The sequence below is a fragment of the Puma concolor genome, chromosome A2 (assembly GCF_028749965.1).
Source record: "Puma concolor isolate L17-30 chromosome A2, mPumCon1.1.hap2, whole genome shotgun sequence".
Classification (NCBI taxonomy): Eukaryota; Metazoa; Chordata; class Mammalia; order Carnivora; family Felidae; genus Puma; species Puma concolor.
Window position 1 is genome coordinate 6575587 of NC_141668.1, and position 15730 is coordinate 6591316.

At 41.2% G+C, this 15730-nt stretch overlaps 2 protein-coding genes across 2 annotated transcripts in view; one reads left to right on the forward strand and one right to left on the reverse strand.

Moving 5' to 3' along the window:
- LOC147582945 (GTPase IMAP family member 7-like) overlaps positions 1-15730 on the forward strand; it is a 252532-nt gene that overhangs the window by 95511 nt on the left and 141291 nt on the right. The gene's annotated exons all lie outside the window — the stretch shown is intronic.
- Positions 1000-8319, reverse strand: LOC147582949 (GTPase IMAP family member 7-like). Its single transcript, XM_086686560.1, has 2 exons — positions 8188-8319; positions 1000-2451 (listed from the first exon to the last, which is right to left on the reverse strand). Exon 2 carries the CDS (start codon positions 2432-2434, stop codon positions 1559-1561), a length of 876 nt encoding a protein of 291 aa, XP_086542686.1. The 5' UTR covers positions 2435-2451; positions 8188-8319; the 3' UTR covers positions 1000-1558.

The window sequence follows — 15730 nt, forward strand, 5'->3', positions numbered from 1 at the left end:
CCTCTACTCACTGCAAATGTCACACCATGGAAGGGTAAGGAGAGATATTTCTGGTGGAAGAAAACAAACACTAGAGGGAATTTTAAGCCATCAACAACAATAAAGACGTTCTGAAAGAGAAGTGGGCATCATAAGATTTATCAATCAGATTCTAGCAAGAAAAAGGTGGTCTTCTCTCATTAGGTAGTTGGAGAAAGTTTAGAGAAAGAGCATCTTACAAGCTGTAGACACAGGGAATTGCAAATCACAAGGGACATTACTAGTATCGGTGAAAAATTACAACCCAAACCTGAGAGAGTGAACAAATACTGGAACACAGAAGGAGAGTTGGGTACAAAGGCCACCAAGGGAGGAGCTATGACCTTTGGCATAGGACTGCAGCTAGTCAGAGATGGCCCTGCAGAGATAGAGGTGGGAGAATGGACACCCCAGCCTTGCTTTTCTACTTCCACAGGGTCTCTGACTTGGACTTCCCATTGGCCAGCCAGGCAGAAGTCAGAGAGCAAGAGATCCCACCAATGCAGTGCATATATATCAGCCTCATGGGGCAAAGAGCCAAGGTGAAGTGTGATTCTGCAGAGGCAAATGAAAAATATGTGGCCCAGACGGGGATTTTTCGGATACAATTGGAGACATCTTAAGTTAGGATGGTCCCTAAAAAAAGAAAAGAGAGAAACACAGTAAAAGAAACCTGTGACTTTCAGGTCTCCATGAACCACAGAACAATCTTTCCAGAGAAACCAAATACCTCCCTAACATAGGACTTGTGGCCATGCGGTGCAACGACACATGTGACCAGTGGTTCAGACACTTAACATGTGCAGGATTTCCGATTTGAATTTTACTGGGTCTTTGAACTCTATATGCCATTGCCTGATTATGCCAACTTTGTGTGAAGAGGGACAGGTGGGAAGGGGAGGCGGTGGGGACTGAGAGCTGGGAAGACGCTTCATTCTGGTTAGTTCTCGCTGCATAACAAAGCATTCAGAAGCTCAGTGGTTAAAAACAAAACCATCATTTATTTGTTCTCATAAAGCTGCAATTTGGGCAGGACTCAATGGGAATGGATCATCTTTGCTTTCTGCAACTTCGCCTGAGATGGCGGGGCATCCGGAGGGCCCACTTCCGGGACAGCCGGAGTTGCCTCATTTGCATGGCGGGCAAGTTGGTGTGAGTCACAAATGAAAGGTGAGCTGGGAAGTGGGCCAGTGACTTCAGGCCCTCTGCATGGGGGCCTCTCAAGAGACAGCCTGGGCTTTCTCACAACATGACAGTCAAGTTCCAAGGGCAAGAACCCCAACAGGGCAAGGAAGCATTGCCCATATGTAACCTTAGAGTACAAGGTGTTGCTTCAACCATCTGCTACTAATTGAAACAGTCCCAGATCTGCTCAGTTCCAAGGTAGAGGACACAGGCCCCGCAACTCAGTGGCAGGAGTAACAGGGTCAGGTTATAGGAAGAATAAGTAGAAGCTACTGTCACAGCTGTCTATGGAAACTACAATCTACCACTATCGCAAATCATCATAAATTCGGAGGAAAAAATGAAATGGACTTTACTACCAAAACATATACCATATTTTTGGAAGCACCCACATAATCACATTTAAAACATGTTCAAATATGCCCTTCTCAGCTTCTTCCCTGATATTTTTTGTTTGTTCAGCATACTTCCTCTTTAGAGATTTTATGTTTTCCTCCCGTTCTTCCTGTGATTTATGAGCATATTCCTTTTCTACTAGTTTAATTTCATTATTTAATTGATCAGTGTAGATTTTCCTCAGGACTTTTGCCTGTTGCTTCAGCCTCTTTTCTGTGTCCTTGTAAATGGCATCAGTAAAGTAAGCCCCTCTATTGCTCTGCACCATCTCCTCTATCAGCTCCACCAGCTCCTGCACTTGAGCTTCCTTCTCAGCCTCTGAGGCTCTGTTGTTGAAGGCACAGTAGCGGTTCCCACACTCGCTGATGATGTTTCTTAGTTTCACATCTGCATCTGCTAAGAAGTTACTCAGGCTCTTCTCCTCCAAGTTATCTTTGCGAGTGAACAATATGATCATGTGCTTCAAGGCTGGCTTCCCAAAGAGAGCCTTGATCAATGCCACGGTGTTCTGCTCTTCATCTGGGTAGCAGCCCAGCTGTAGGACCAACACGATGGCATGGGGCCCAGGGCAGGAGTAGAGGACACACTGGCTGATTTCCCTGCATGTGGTATCCAGGGTCTCCTTGGTGTCAAAGAGCCCTGGGGTGTCAACAACAACAAGTTTCCTCCCCTTCCATTCCTGGGATGCTCTTTGACAGCTGGAGGTGACAGCATGGGGAGCAACTCTAGACTCAAAGACTCTACTCCCCAGGATGGTGTTGGCCGTTGCGCTCTTCCCACTTCCAATTTTCCCCACTAGTACAATCCTCAGAGTGTTGTCCTGAGGGTACGCCATGTCACTACCAGGAGCCTCTGGGGCATAAAAAAGGGAAGGAGAAGAAAAAGAGTCAATGGAGGTAAGTGGAAACCATCACCTCACTCTTATGACCTTTGTGTTCCTCCCTGAAACCCTGCAGTAGTCTACTATCCGTGTTGGTCCCATAAATACAGAAAGATGAAACAATTCAATCACCATGGGAGAAACAACAAAGTAGTTAAAGAGTTCCCCTACAAAAGAGTACCAGGCCCAGATGGTTTCCTGGGTCTCATTTAAACCTTTCTTAAACTATTCCTGATGACTTAAAACAGAAGGAAACCTTTCCAATTCTTTCTATGACACAAGTATGATATTGATCCCAAAGGTTAACAAAGATTTCACCAATAAATAAAGCTACAGACATGTCTCATTTGCAAATACTAATGCAAAAATCCCAAATAAATTGTCAGACACTAACAAGTAATACCCCAAAATTACATGTGATTTATTTCAGAAATACTAGGGTGGTTCAATATGAGAAAATGGATTGTTACAACACATCTCTAGTAGTACACTAAGAAGAAAAATACCTCCATGCAGAAGAGACAATTCCCCACATTCAACACTGATTTAATAGATACTTCTTTAACGTGATTTTATATAAATATAAGTTAAAAATTTTTGTCACCACTTTTTTCCCTGCAGCTAAAATAGTTGGCTATTACGTTCATTTGGATGAATGAAGAAAGAAAATTAGCCTGTAGAGTCAAAAAACAGAAGAACGATGAGGGAGGACTAGTTCTACCATATAGTAAAATATTTTAGCCCCTATAATTAAGGCAGTAGGACGTGTGTGCGAACAGAGACAGAACGGAAAACAAAAACAGACAATTCAGAAATAGACCAAATTGGTCTACTATATTCATGAGTATCCAGTTCAATTGTATTATGTTACATTTATCTTCCGTGAGGCATCTGTGAGCATCTCACAGCAATGGGGAGAAAGATGGACTAATAACCAGCATTGGGATAACTACAAACCACACAGAAAAAGACAAAACTGCACCCACGTCTTCATGCCATTCACATACTAAATACATTAGAAATAAAAAACACTAAAAAGCAATCCACATAAATACTAGAAGAAACTCAGACATAGCCTTTGTAACCTAGGGGCAGGGAAACTCTTTCTAAGATTTGAAAGATTGTAAGAAAAAGGATTCATACATCTGACTACATAAAAATCTAAAAGACAGTGGGAGACAATGAACACCACAGACAATTAAAATATGAATGTCAGACTATATCAAAGAGGGTTAATTCTCCACTTATACAAAGAATACCTAAAAGTAGAGAGACAAATGTCCAATACTTCGATAGAAAGTGGAGCAAGACATAGGAATAAACAGTTCAAAGAAAAAAAGAAATGCCAATGCTCCTCAACTATGTAAACATATATGAACACTCACTTAATTAGAGAAAAATAAATCCAACATAGGAAAAGAAAAAAACTAAATACAACAAATTAAAATTACACTGAGATACTATTTCTCCACATACAGATTTGGCAAAAGTCCAAAAATTTGCTGCTATAATCAGTCGGTAAAGGTTTAGAGGAAACAAGTTTTCTCCTCCATGGCTAATGAGAATAGAAAAACAGTCTAAAACCTACAAAAGAGAAATTAGCAATATCATACAAATTATATATACATTTATTCTTGGATTGTGAGTCCCAATTTTAGGATTTATGCCTGTAGTGCACAAGGGCAGGTCACCCCTAAACGTGCAACTTTGGCATACTGACTATTTCATACAAAAGTAACTTAGGATACAGCCTGTGTGGCAAGATTAGTAAGACCCTCTTCTGTCTCCGTGCAAGCAGGAAACAAATCTCCCATGTAAAAGGTGCCCTTCCTGTCCCAGGAGGTAAAGAGACACCCTTATGACCAGGGATGGGAGATTTAGAGCCAAGACGACTGTATTAACAGCCCACTACTTTCTAATTTACTACCCCAGCCCAAAGTCTCTTTAGAATTCCTCCCTAACAGATGCTTCCAAAGTTAAGTTTTCCTTGTTTTGTCAATCCCTCACAGATCCATCATCTCTTTGCCTAAAAACTATAAAAACTGCCTGCCTTGATCATCTCTCTTGGTCTTAGTTTCATTACTGAGCATCTGTGCACACTGCTTTTTTTTTTCTCTTGTTAATCTGCCTCAAGTGAATGTAATTCTTAATGCAGCTGGAAGACCTTGAAGGGCAGAGGAAGAAGTTCCCCTTCCTTATATCCCAGAGCTGCACTGACAAAAACACAGGAAAAGATTCGGCATATGTTTAGTCTCTGTGTCACTATTTGTAATAATTAAAGACCAAAAATCTACCAAATGCCCACTGGTAGGGGTCTGATTGAATGAACCAAGGTACATACACACAGCGATGTATTATCCAACTGTAGAAAGGAATAAGAAATACCTCTCTATGCCGGGATTCAGAGATCTCCAGGATATTTCATAAAGCAAAAAAAAAAAAAAAAAAGGCAAAGTGAAGAAAATAATATTTAGTTTACTATCATTTCTCTAGTGGGGAGGAACATGAACTGCAGGTACAAAATACAACATATAATTCATGCACATGAAAAAGCAATGGCACATCATCTGAACTGTCACCAAAGAAGTTACTGACAGAGGGATGGGAGGGATAAGGCGGGGGACAGGGTAGAAGCTGGAAACTACTTTGAGTATACTTAGATGTCATAGATTTGTCTTGAAAGCATGTACTTCCTTCTTTTTGAGCGTTTGAATCACAGCTCTTTTCCTTTATGAAAGACCTACATGTGTACCTGCTGTTGCTGGCTGACATAAATTCAAAGAGGATTTTTCATTTGTACAAAAAAAAGCTGAACAGGAATACAACGCTCCGCATTTGTTTTACAGTCAGTTGAGCTAATGGAGAGGCCGAGTGGGCCATTGTCCATGCCAGCTGCCAATCACCTTCCCTGGGAACGTCACACAGGGGTTCACCATCCAGCCACCAGAGCTGTGAGCCAGATGAGCACGTGGGCTTTCTCTCAATTGAATTTGTGCATCTGTTAACAAGTTGTGTCTAAAAGTATCAGAAACACATAAGGGAGGTTATTTGGGGGAGATCTGGGAATGCGCACCCTTTTTCCATGTACATTCATGGTAATTGCTGCTCTGCTTTATGTCATTTTGTTTCATAAAAGATTTCATAGGAACGTTCTGCTTGCAGATAGTGAGGAACATCTGGAAATAGCTTACATAATTATAAACAAAAACTATATTTTCAGATAACTAGTAAAAATCAAAAGCAAATGAAATACATAGTATTTGGTGTAATAGACAAACCACACAAAGAATTGGTCCAAGAAACTTGAAAATGCAGTTGCTTCATTGGCTATTGTCCTAATGGGATATAGTGTAAGGCCAAATAGGGGGAAAAAACGTCAAGAAAATCTTAAATTGTTTTCAGGAATCCTGTCCTATTCTTAGCTTTTTGTGCACATGTGTAGTTTTGAAGCCCAAGGACAAGCCCAGTACCAATGAGCACCCTTAGTGCCCATACTGTGCTCTTCAAATGCCATTTCCCACCAAAAATATTAGGACTCTTAGGAGAAGGTACCGATTCCAGATCTGGGCCAAGAAATGTGCAAGTGGATCTTAGACTATCTAGTCATACTAGAAAGCGAGGATGCTCTCAAAAACTACTCAGACCGTGGGACGCCTGGCTAGCTCTGTCAATACAGCATGCATCTCTTGATCCCACGTTCATGAGTTCTAGCCCACATTGGGTGCAGAGATCACTTTCAAAAAAAAAATGTTTGGATCTTACCGAAAGGAGTACAGGGCCAACTTGAAGAGGCTGACTGGACAGAGATGGGGTAATTTGAGTACCAATGAGAATAATAATTTCAATGGATTAAAATTCATCAAATATGTTGAAGTTCATGAATTCATATCAATACCATCATCTCAAAAGAAGTGAAGTGTTCTCTTTGGGGTATGCTAGGAAATGATGTCATCAGTCTGAACATGGACAAAAAAGAATCAAGCATTCCTTTTGTCTTATTAACTACACCTTATGAAATGAAAGTATGATTCAGGGGAAGTTTCTTTTTATAGGATTATGCCATCCAATCAATGAAGAAAGATTGATAGAATTATACTACTATAATTTGCGACCATTAATGAAACAAAGTTACTCTAGGCTATCATTACTGTCTGCTACATTCCAGAAAGAGACAGAAGAATATATAAGGTGTCTTCTGATGGAAGTTTACAACTGCACCTATGAAATATTGCCACCCAACTAACCAGGCAAGCCTTAATCTGATCAGGCCTCTCCTTAAATTTAAATGTATACAAAACATGGAAACTAGAAGAACATGTAATATGACATCTTGAGGATTTAAAGAACAAAATGTACACTGTCCAATTCTCTTGGAAAAAGGACCAACCATTTCTTAAACAGAAACATTTTACAAAAAGAAACAGGAAGGTGAAAACTTATTTATCAAATTAACCTTAAGAGATATGAAAGAATCGCTATTTATGAACCGTATTGGAGCTGATTTCAATTTTAAAATCTATGAGACGATCTGGGAATTGGAATACACCTGGTAATTTTTAAAAATTCTAATTGCTTTTTGAAATCTGATTATGGTATATTTTAATGACCTTTATCTTCCAGACATACATATGTAAATAATTACTGATAAAGTGATAAAATTTTTAGTATTCTAGTAATTTAATATCTTTTAGTATTCTAATGTTTAAAGTGTATGTATGTATATATGTATGTATTTAATCTCTACACCCAGCATGGGGCTTGAACTCACAACCCTGAGATCAAGAGTCCCATGCTCTTCCCAGTGAGCCAGATAGGCGCCCCCACTCTAATTTTTGAAATGAGGAGATTGATGTGGCTCAGAAATGCTGAGAAAGTTGCCCAAGGTCACTGCGCTAATGGGCTTTGGGCAGAGAAGGGATCCAATGCAAAGTATGTCTGACCTCTACACTCATGCATAACCCTTTGCATGCTCTGGTCTCTTCCTGGTTACTTCTCAAGTCCTTGAGTCTACATTTCTGTTTACATTGGATCAGAAATAGATCATGGGAGGCCAGGGGAGGTAGTTCACTCTCTGTCCAGAAACATGAACTGGTAGCAACCCTGGAATTAGGGAAGGCAACCAAAGGGCTTCACGCACATTTGTTTTCTATAGAATAGCTCATTCTCTCCCCATGGCATCCCTTCCTTACCTCCTCTGTTACACTGTAGATCACACCATTTCTCTCTTACATGTTGGAAAGGACACAGCCACCTGAATTTTAGACTTCCTGTGCCATTTGTGACCTGGGTATCCCGGGGAATTTCATAAAACCACATGCACACCGTCTAGGATTCAGATTTTTTTTTTTTTCAGGAAAAAAGAGGGATTGGGACAGACTGGTCTCTAAATTGCCTTCCAGCTCTAACGACCTGCCTTGAGGACACGAGTTTCCCACTAAGGGAAATGGATGGGGTGTCAGGCAGCACTCACTCTGTCATGACAGCAACTGATGGAAGATATGCTGTTCAGCAAGTTTGTCCTGCTAAATAGGAGACATGTGGACATGGGCCACTCAATCTCCTTACTCCCACTCTTTCTCCCCCGGGACGCCTGTGGCAGCATCCTGTTTGCTGGGCTGCTGGCACGGTACTTGGTCCCTTCTCAGACCAGGACCCACACCCTGTGTCCTGCTGCCCCTCCCGGCTCTATTGCCCTAGGCCAGGCTCACCTTCTTTCCAAGGAGCTGATGAGTTCCCCAGTGTACTCCAAAGAAGCTGTTTGAGCTGGTGCTTTTGTTTAACTGAGAGGAAAAAGTGTTTACACCCTTTAAACCTCTGAGGCAGGAAGCTCAGATTGGGTGGACCTAGTGAAGGAACTGTTCGTATTTAAAGAGACAGAAATATTACCCTATAATTTGGGGGATGCTTTAGTTTTACCAAGGTGTAAGCTTTTTCTCCATGTGCCTGCTATCACACAAAATTCCCAAAGCTATATTTGTTGTTTGGGGTTATAGTGGTGGATCCCAAAGGCCCTTATTAAGTGACCCAAATCATGCACACAGAGCCAGGCGTGCTCTCTGATCATCTTCTCTGATGGAGTGGGAGATCCTGGGTTGATTGTGGGAGAAAGGAACTCAGATATGTGGCTAGATGTGCCCAAATTTAGAGCCTGGGATACTTCCCAGTGATTGCATCATATGGGCTTTCATGATGGTCTTTCATGAAGCTCTCAAGTTACTCATTAAAAATTTAACAGCGCTCAGGTACAAAGCCTAAAGAGTCTAAACCATTGAGAACCAAGAGTAAAAGAGGAAGATGTAGCCTGGAAAAAGTCATCCAATGAACACACACCTTCTCTAGTTTTCTTCATATGGTTCTCTCAAGCCCAAAAATATGCGTGACCTGCCAAGAAAAGATGGACCCAGGGAGGACAATCATCTTTCCCCTAAACCTTCCTACCTTCCCCTACCCCAGACCCAGGCAGAGATAGACTTTTTCAGATTTAGCCAGTACACCCATTCCAACCTGCTCTGGAAACTATGAGATGAGAGGCCGATGGTCAAAGCTCTCATGGTTGACCAGCTGTTCCAATTATTTGTTGCATCACCATAAAATTATTATGGTTTTGATTATATATTTTTGTTCATTACTTTGAGACATGGGATTAGCCGATGCTGAAGCTTAAAAGTGGGTACTAAGAAGACTAAATGTGTCAGGAAGTAATGTATAATGCGGTGACAACCAATGGAAGGAAGTAGCTACATTTTCAAATTACCGTGTTAATTAGTATATTATTGGTCAATATCATTGGACTACTTATTGGTGTTAATGACTTGGAGGGCCCCAGGTAACTGTTCTCCAACTTTCAATAAAGACACAGACCAGGACCAGCTATGTAATTTGCAGGGTCTGGCACAAAATAAAAATGCCAGGCCCTTTGTCAAAGAGAATCAAACAAACAAACACACATAAACACACACACACACACACACACACAGACACACACACAAAACTTAAGAATTTCAAGATAACATCACAGGGTCCTTTACATACCCATGAAGTTGGTCTTGATGAGGCTCCATACATAGAAGTCTAGAGGAGAGCCAGAACCATATGTCCTACTCAAAATATCTCTACCATTGCCTAGTTTCATTTCAATCTATATATTCCTTGAGTGAAACGTGTCCAGCCAGAGCCACCTTGGATGTTTTCCTGGTCAGCTAATTGCTTCTCCAGGTATTATCCTCAGGTATGCTGGTAAGTTCCCTAGTGGGAACGGGAGAGTAGTTGACACAGATTCCATGGATGCCACAGGAAATCAGATGTGGGTCTCAAATGGTAACAGTCTTGCAATCATTGGTTAAAGAGGAGCATGTGGCTCTTATCAGCCCCATGCTGAGCCCTAAGTTACGAGTGATCTCCTTCTAGAAGATATTTGATAGAGCCAGTCTTGCCCCATATCTGCATTGCTTACTTAGCCACGCTCCTCATCATTGAGGGCTTCCTTCCACTTCCTTTTTTTATGTTTTCCTTTTATTATTTCAATCTCACACACACAAAGCAATGTGGATATAATGAATTTTCAAAAAGTTGTGGGGTCATTAAAAGACATTCTTTAAATTCTACAGGAGTCTTCTTGTGGGAATCAGGGAGTTTTCTGCTGCTTAGATCTAGATGGCCTCAAAGCTCAACTTATTAAAACATTGCAGAGATAATAACAGGAGATGAAAAAGAATCGTTCCCTACATTGTCCTGGTTCTTCTACATATCATCTCTATGACCTGGTGAGTCAGTTTTCCATTGTTGCCATAACAAGCTATCAAAACTTTAGTAGCCTAAAACAATATAAAATTAATCTCCAACAATACTGGAAGACAAGAATATGAATTAGTCTTATGGAGATAAAATCAAGGTCCTGCAGAGCTGGTTCTTTCTGGAGGCTCTAGGAGACAATCCATTCCTTGCCTCTTTCCTCTTCCAGAAGCTGCCTGCTCTCCTGGGCTTGTGGCCACATCACACCAATCTCTGCTGCCTTCATCACAATGCCTTCGTACCTCTTCCTTAGAAGGACATTTCTGATTACATCTTGAGTCCATTCAGATAATTCAGAATTATCTTATCTCAAAATCATTAACTTAATAATATCTGCAAAATACTTATGGAATAAGGTAATATTCACAGGCTCTGGGGATTAGGGTGTGGACATTTCTGGGGCCACCATTCAACCTGCCACATTTGGGTAAGTTAAACTATCTGCAACTCACTTTCCTAATCATTAAAATTGAGTACTTACTTCAGAAGGTCGTTGTGAAACCAGACAAAGTCATACGCATGAAGTGGTTCTCAGACCATAGTGATCAACAGGTAGTAGTTAGTAGTAATAACAACCCTCAATGTTAGTCTCATAGATTACCATTCTGAGGCTCATCTACACATCATAGATGCTGTCTTAGTCAGCGTGGACCACCATAATACCACAGCCTGGGAGCAGGAACAACAGAAATTAATCTCTCACAGTTCTGGAGACTGGGCAACCCAAGCCCAATGTGCCAGCCAACTTGTTTCCCTGGGGAAGGCTCACTTACTGATTTGCGGATGACACAGTCTCACTGTGCCCATACATGATGGAGTGAGGAAGCAACTCTCTGCTATCTCTTCTTACAAGGGCACTAATCCCGCCAAGACGACCCCAGATTCATGAACTCATGGAAACCCACTTACCTTATCCCCAAATACCATCATGTTGCCGGTTAGGGATTCTGGAGCCTTCACTCTTGGTGCCAAAAAAAAACCTAGTCACTTCTACTTTGTAACAATATCTTTTAAGTGAATTGTTGGATATCACTCAAGGTTTCCTGGTTTCTCCCCACTCACTCCACCCCCAAAGGGCACTGCATGAAAAGGAAGACTCAGCACCTCCACAGCCTGTCTACCAGGATAAGGGATCTGGATTATCTATACACCTGCACTCACATGTCTTTAATGAAATTGTCTTCTGGCTTCACGGATGTGCAAGAAGAGCTGCCTCCTGCAGAATAATGGCAGCCTTGTCACAAAAGAGATATAGGTGTTAGGTGTGACAGTGCACTTGGGGCTGAATCCCTCAAAGGAAACATTGACCAAAACCTCATGAAATAAAGACCATGCCCCCCAAAGAGCCTCTTACTGTCTTCCACGATGTTATATTCGGTTATGAACCACAACCATTAAGTCCTGTTCTCAAATAGGTCTCTGCTTCCTCCTAAGGCTTCTCCGAAGATCTGCTAAGTGACCACTCAGAATTTGTGTCTTCACCAGAGGGTCACAAACTTGGAGCTTCAGGAGAAAAACTGTCGGACATGCTCTGAAATATTGTTGCCTCAAAGAGACTCTTCAGAGCAGGTTTCCAAGATGGCAGGACTGATTCAATGCTCAGACTGTGCCAGTGAGAGAAGCCAGGACTATTGGGACTCTCAGTCTGGAAGCATATGTACCTCACGAAATCAGACGACTGACTCAAGATCCAGCAGAGTGAGAAATAATGACATAGGACTGAGTGAACAGATTCAAGATGTGCCATTGTGGTTATTTGTTTGGAATATTGATGGCATTCTGTTTAATGTTCTACTTGTATGACTGTTTGAAGAAACCTTATGTCTTTCTCCTTAAACTATCTCTAATCCATGATTTAGTAGACTGTTTATTTGTAAACCCATAGCAACCATTTTTAACTGTCATCTGATTTTCACTTAACCTCAGAATTCAGAAACAAACTCTTCTACTGAGTTTCATTCACTTTCATGATGATAGAACCAATTGCATAGGTTTAATAAAAATCTGTCATCTTGTTTACAAAGATACCATCGGAAAAATCGATTCTGCAGCAAGGCCTTATGTACAGTGTGATATTTGAGAGTGATTGTCATTTAATCAAAGACCATCAGACCACTGCTGGAGCAATTGTTGGTGTTACATGTGGGGCTAATGTCTCCAAAACCTTCATAAGAAAACTAATATGATGTCTGGCATCCAGGATCCCAGTCTCTCAGGTATTAAGGAAGTCCACTCCCTCGTAGTCCAGAAACCTAGGCAAATTTTGGAGACCTCGGGAAAAGGGAAATTCACTGAGATTTATGGGTACAGCATGCAAAGTTTACTGGAGAAAGTGTTTGGGCCTTGGTTTCCTACTCCTAGGATAGAAGAATGGCAGGGGCTTTGAAAAGTCTGATTCAAAACTCATTTTGAAAATTTCCAAAGGAAGTTTATCCTTTGGAATTGATAGTTGCTTAATATGATGAGGCTCTACATTTCCCGAGCAAACTCAAGGAGGCTTTTCCGGTTAATTAAGATTCTTGCTGCATCTGTATAAATAATCAGGGCATGCATAGTAAAAACAATCTTCTAGGATCAACAATACTTGTTGGAAACTGCTTATGATCACAAAGTAGAGAACACTATGAAAATGATCCAGAACTTAGAAATAGGCAAGAGAGATTACTGGAGTGTTCTATTGTTCTGTGTGGTGCTGTGCTTGATGATCAGCTGTGATGTTTTACAACACTTTAAGGACAGAGACGTTTTTTGCACATCTCTGCCTTATAGATACTCAGCGAATTTTCTGTCTGGTGGAATATACAACTCAAAAATTACATTTTACTACTCTCTTGAACACATCAACCCTTGATTTCAAATGAAGTTTGTGTTTCTGTTTGTTTGTGTTTTTTGTTTTATTCTTTGCTTATTTGTTTGTTTTTAACTAGGTTTCACACCCAGCATGGAGCCCAAACTCAAGACCCTAAGGTCAAGACCTGAGCTGAGATCAAGAGTCAGACGCTTAACTGATTGAGCCACTCAAAGGAACTTTGATCCAATTATACTATCATACTGGTTCTCTAGTCACGCCATGAGTTGAGCAAAATCTTTGATGTGTTTATACTTTCCCAAGAGGCATGATTTTGCTTTTTTTCAAAACTGCACTCAGACAAGTAAGAGAGGGAGAAATAGCATGATTCAAGCCTTGGAGGTGGAAATATACTGGACACAGGCAGAGAACAGCTGACAATTTGGAGTGCAGGAATCATTACCAGCCTTTACTGAGGGCCCACTGTGTCCCAGGCACTGGCCTCTCCATCATTATCACCTTCGTTCCTTACAAAAGTGTAAACAGATATTAACGGGAACAATGATATCTAGAAGAATCTCATTCTTGGGAGAGAAGTTGAGACTGATTATAATGACTGTTGAATACCAGGCCAAGGAATGTGGATTCTAAGCCCTAGGCAGTAGAAGATTTCCAAGAAGCAGAGACCTAAGAAAACTATCCCAATGGGCTTAACCTGGCAACTGCAACTAGGACTGGAGAGGAAGAGATCAGGGGTACTGTACCCTCACACTGCACTCACTGTCCCTCTCTTACCATCCAACCTAGGTTGAATTGTGTCCTCCTAAAGAAGTCCTAATCCTGGTACCTGAGAATGTGACCTACTTTGGAGCACGGTCTCTGTGATGTCATGTCATGAAGTTAAGGTTGAGCCCTACTCCAATGCCTGGAATCGTTTCATTCACAGTGAGAGAAGTTTACACACAGATACACACAGAGAGCACCATGTGACAAAAGAGGCAGAGATTGGAGCGAAGCACCTAGAAGGCAAAGAACAAAGCAGGCCAGCCAGCACCAGAAGCTAAGAAGCAGCAAAGAAGGATACTTTCCCAGAGACTTCATGGAGAGTATGGCCCTGGGAACGTCTCGGTTTGGCACTTGTAGCCTGTGCCAGAGAGACAGTAGCCATAACAATGAGACAGTAAGTTTCTGCACTTTAAGCAACAGTTTGTGGTCATTTGTCACAGCAGCTCCTGGTGGAACGAATATATTTTAAGGCCAAGAAGTAGCGTCCTGCTCTGGTAATTACATAAAATGTAGGAGTCGTTTCGAAATTGAGTAATGCATGGAGGCTCGAAGATTCTGAGGTACATGATAAAAAGAAAGGCCTAAGAGGATGTCGGTGGTAGGAAGAATATCCAGGTCACTTTCTGGTGAGGTCCCAGAGAGAGGTGGGGACCACGCTGCTGGACATTGGAGGGACGATGGCACTTGCTATAAAATGGCAGGTGGCAGGGGGCAGGGGGCAGGGAGGCACGGAAAGGGATTGTATGCTTTTGCAATCCCAGATAATATTTATATTATCCAGACTCTAAATTCTGGTTGAAACATTTTGCTTATTTGTCTGAAGCATTTCTTCCTGTTCTTTCTTTTGGAGTGAATTCCTTTATTTCTTCATTTTGGATGAAAAAGAAATAATAAAAAAATAAAGATTAAAAGTTAAAAATTTAAAACAACACAACAAAAATCAAATAAAGGATGCTAGTTCCTAGGTGTGTTCTGGTCTGGTTGTTGAAAGAAACTCGATAGAATAGAGAAAAAAGGGAAAGAAAGGGGGGAAAAGGGAATAAAAAGAAAATGTTTGATAATTAAAAAAACGAATACAATAAAATAGAATAGAGTGAAATGCTGAAAGTAAAATGGAATAAAAAATTTTACAAGAAAGTAAAAAAATACAGTAGATATAATTTAAAGAAAAATATTTTTTATAAAATCAGAAAATAAAAATAAATTTTTTCTCTTTCTATATTCAAGTATAAGAAAAGAAGAAGAAAAAAGAATGAATGGATGGACTAGCGAACAGAATGAAATATGAATGAAATTATATCCAGTTTCCACTAGAAGTCAAACTATGGAGAAACCTATAGTCTGTAAACTAAGGTGGTGGAGAGAATCATGTTCCTCTAGAGCTTGGTTGGCACAGTTGGATAGGGCTTGGTGTGACGGCTCCGTTTACACTAGATGGCACTGCTTAGATTACTGGGGTAGATCACTGTGGCGCCTGTATCCATGAATGCACATGGGTGGGAGAGGTGTAAATGGTATCACCTACCTACCCAGTCTGTAGCATCGGAACTCTGTGCTCTCACTGACTGGCAATCATGCACCCCTCCTTTGTCCCTGGCTTCTGTCCACTCCCTGCCTCTACACTATCCAGAACCAAGTCATCAGCCTGCCAGGTGGTACCTCCCTTCTGAATTTTATCTCAGATGAGGCTGTGATTCCAAACCCCTCATTTCTGAGGGCCCTGTGGCTTGGACCCACTCTGACCCCCTCAGGGAGTGTCTTGCCAAGACTTGCTTGGGTGCTGGCCACCCTTGCCCCCAGGAAAATTCGCATGACCATGTTGCTGCTGAAGCCCAGAGACTATGGCCAGGTGCCAACATTCCCAGAAAAAATTCACGCAATCTTGT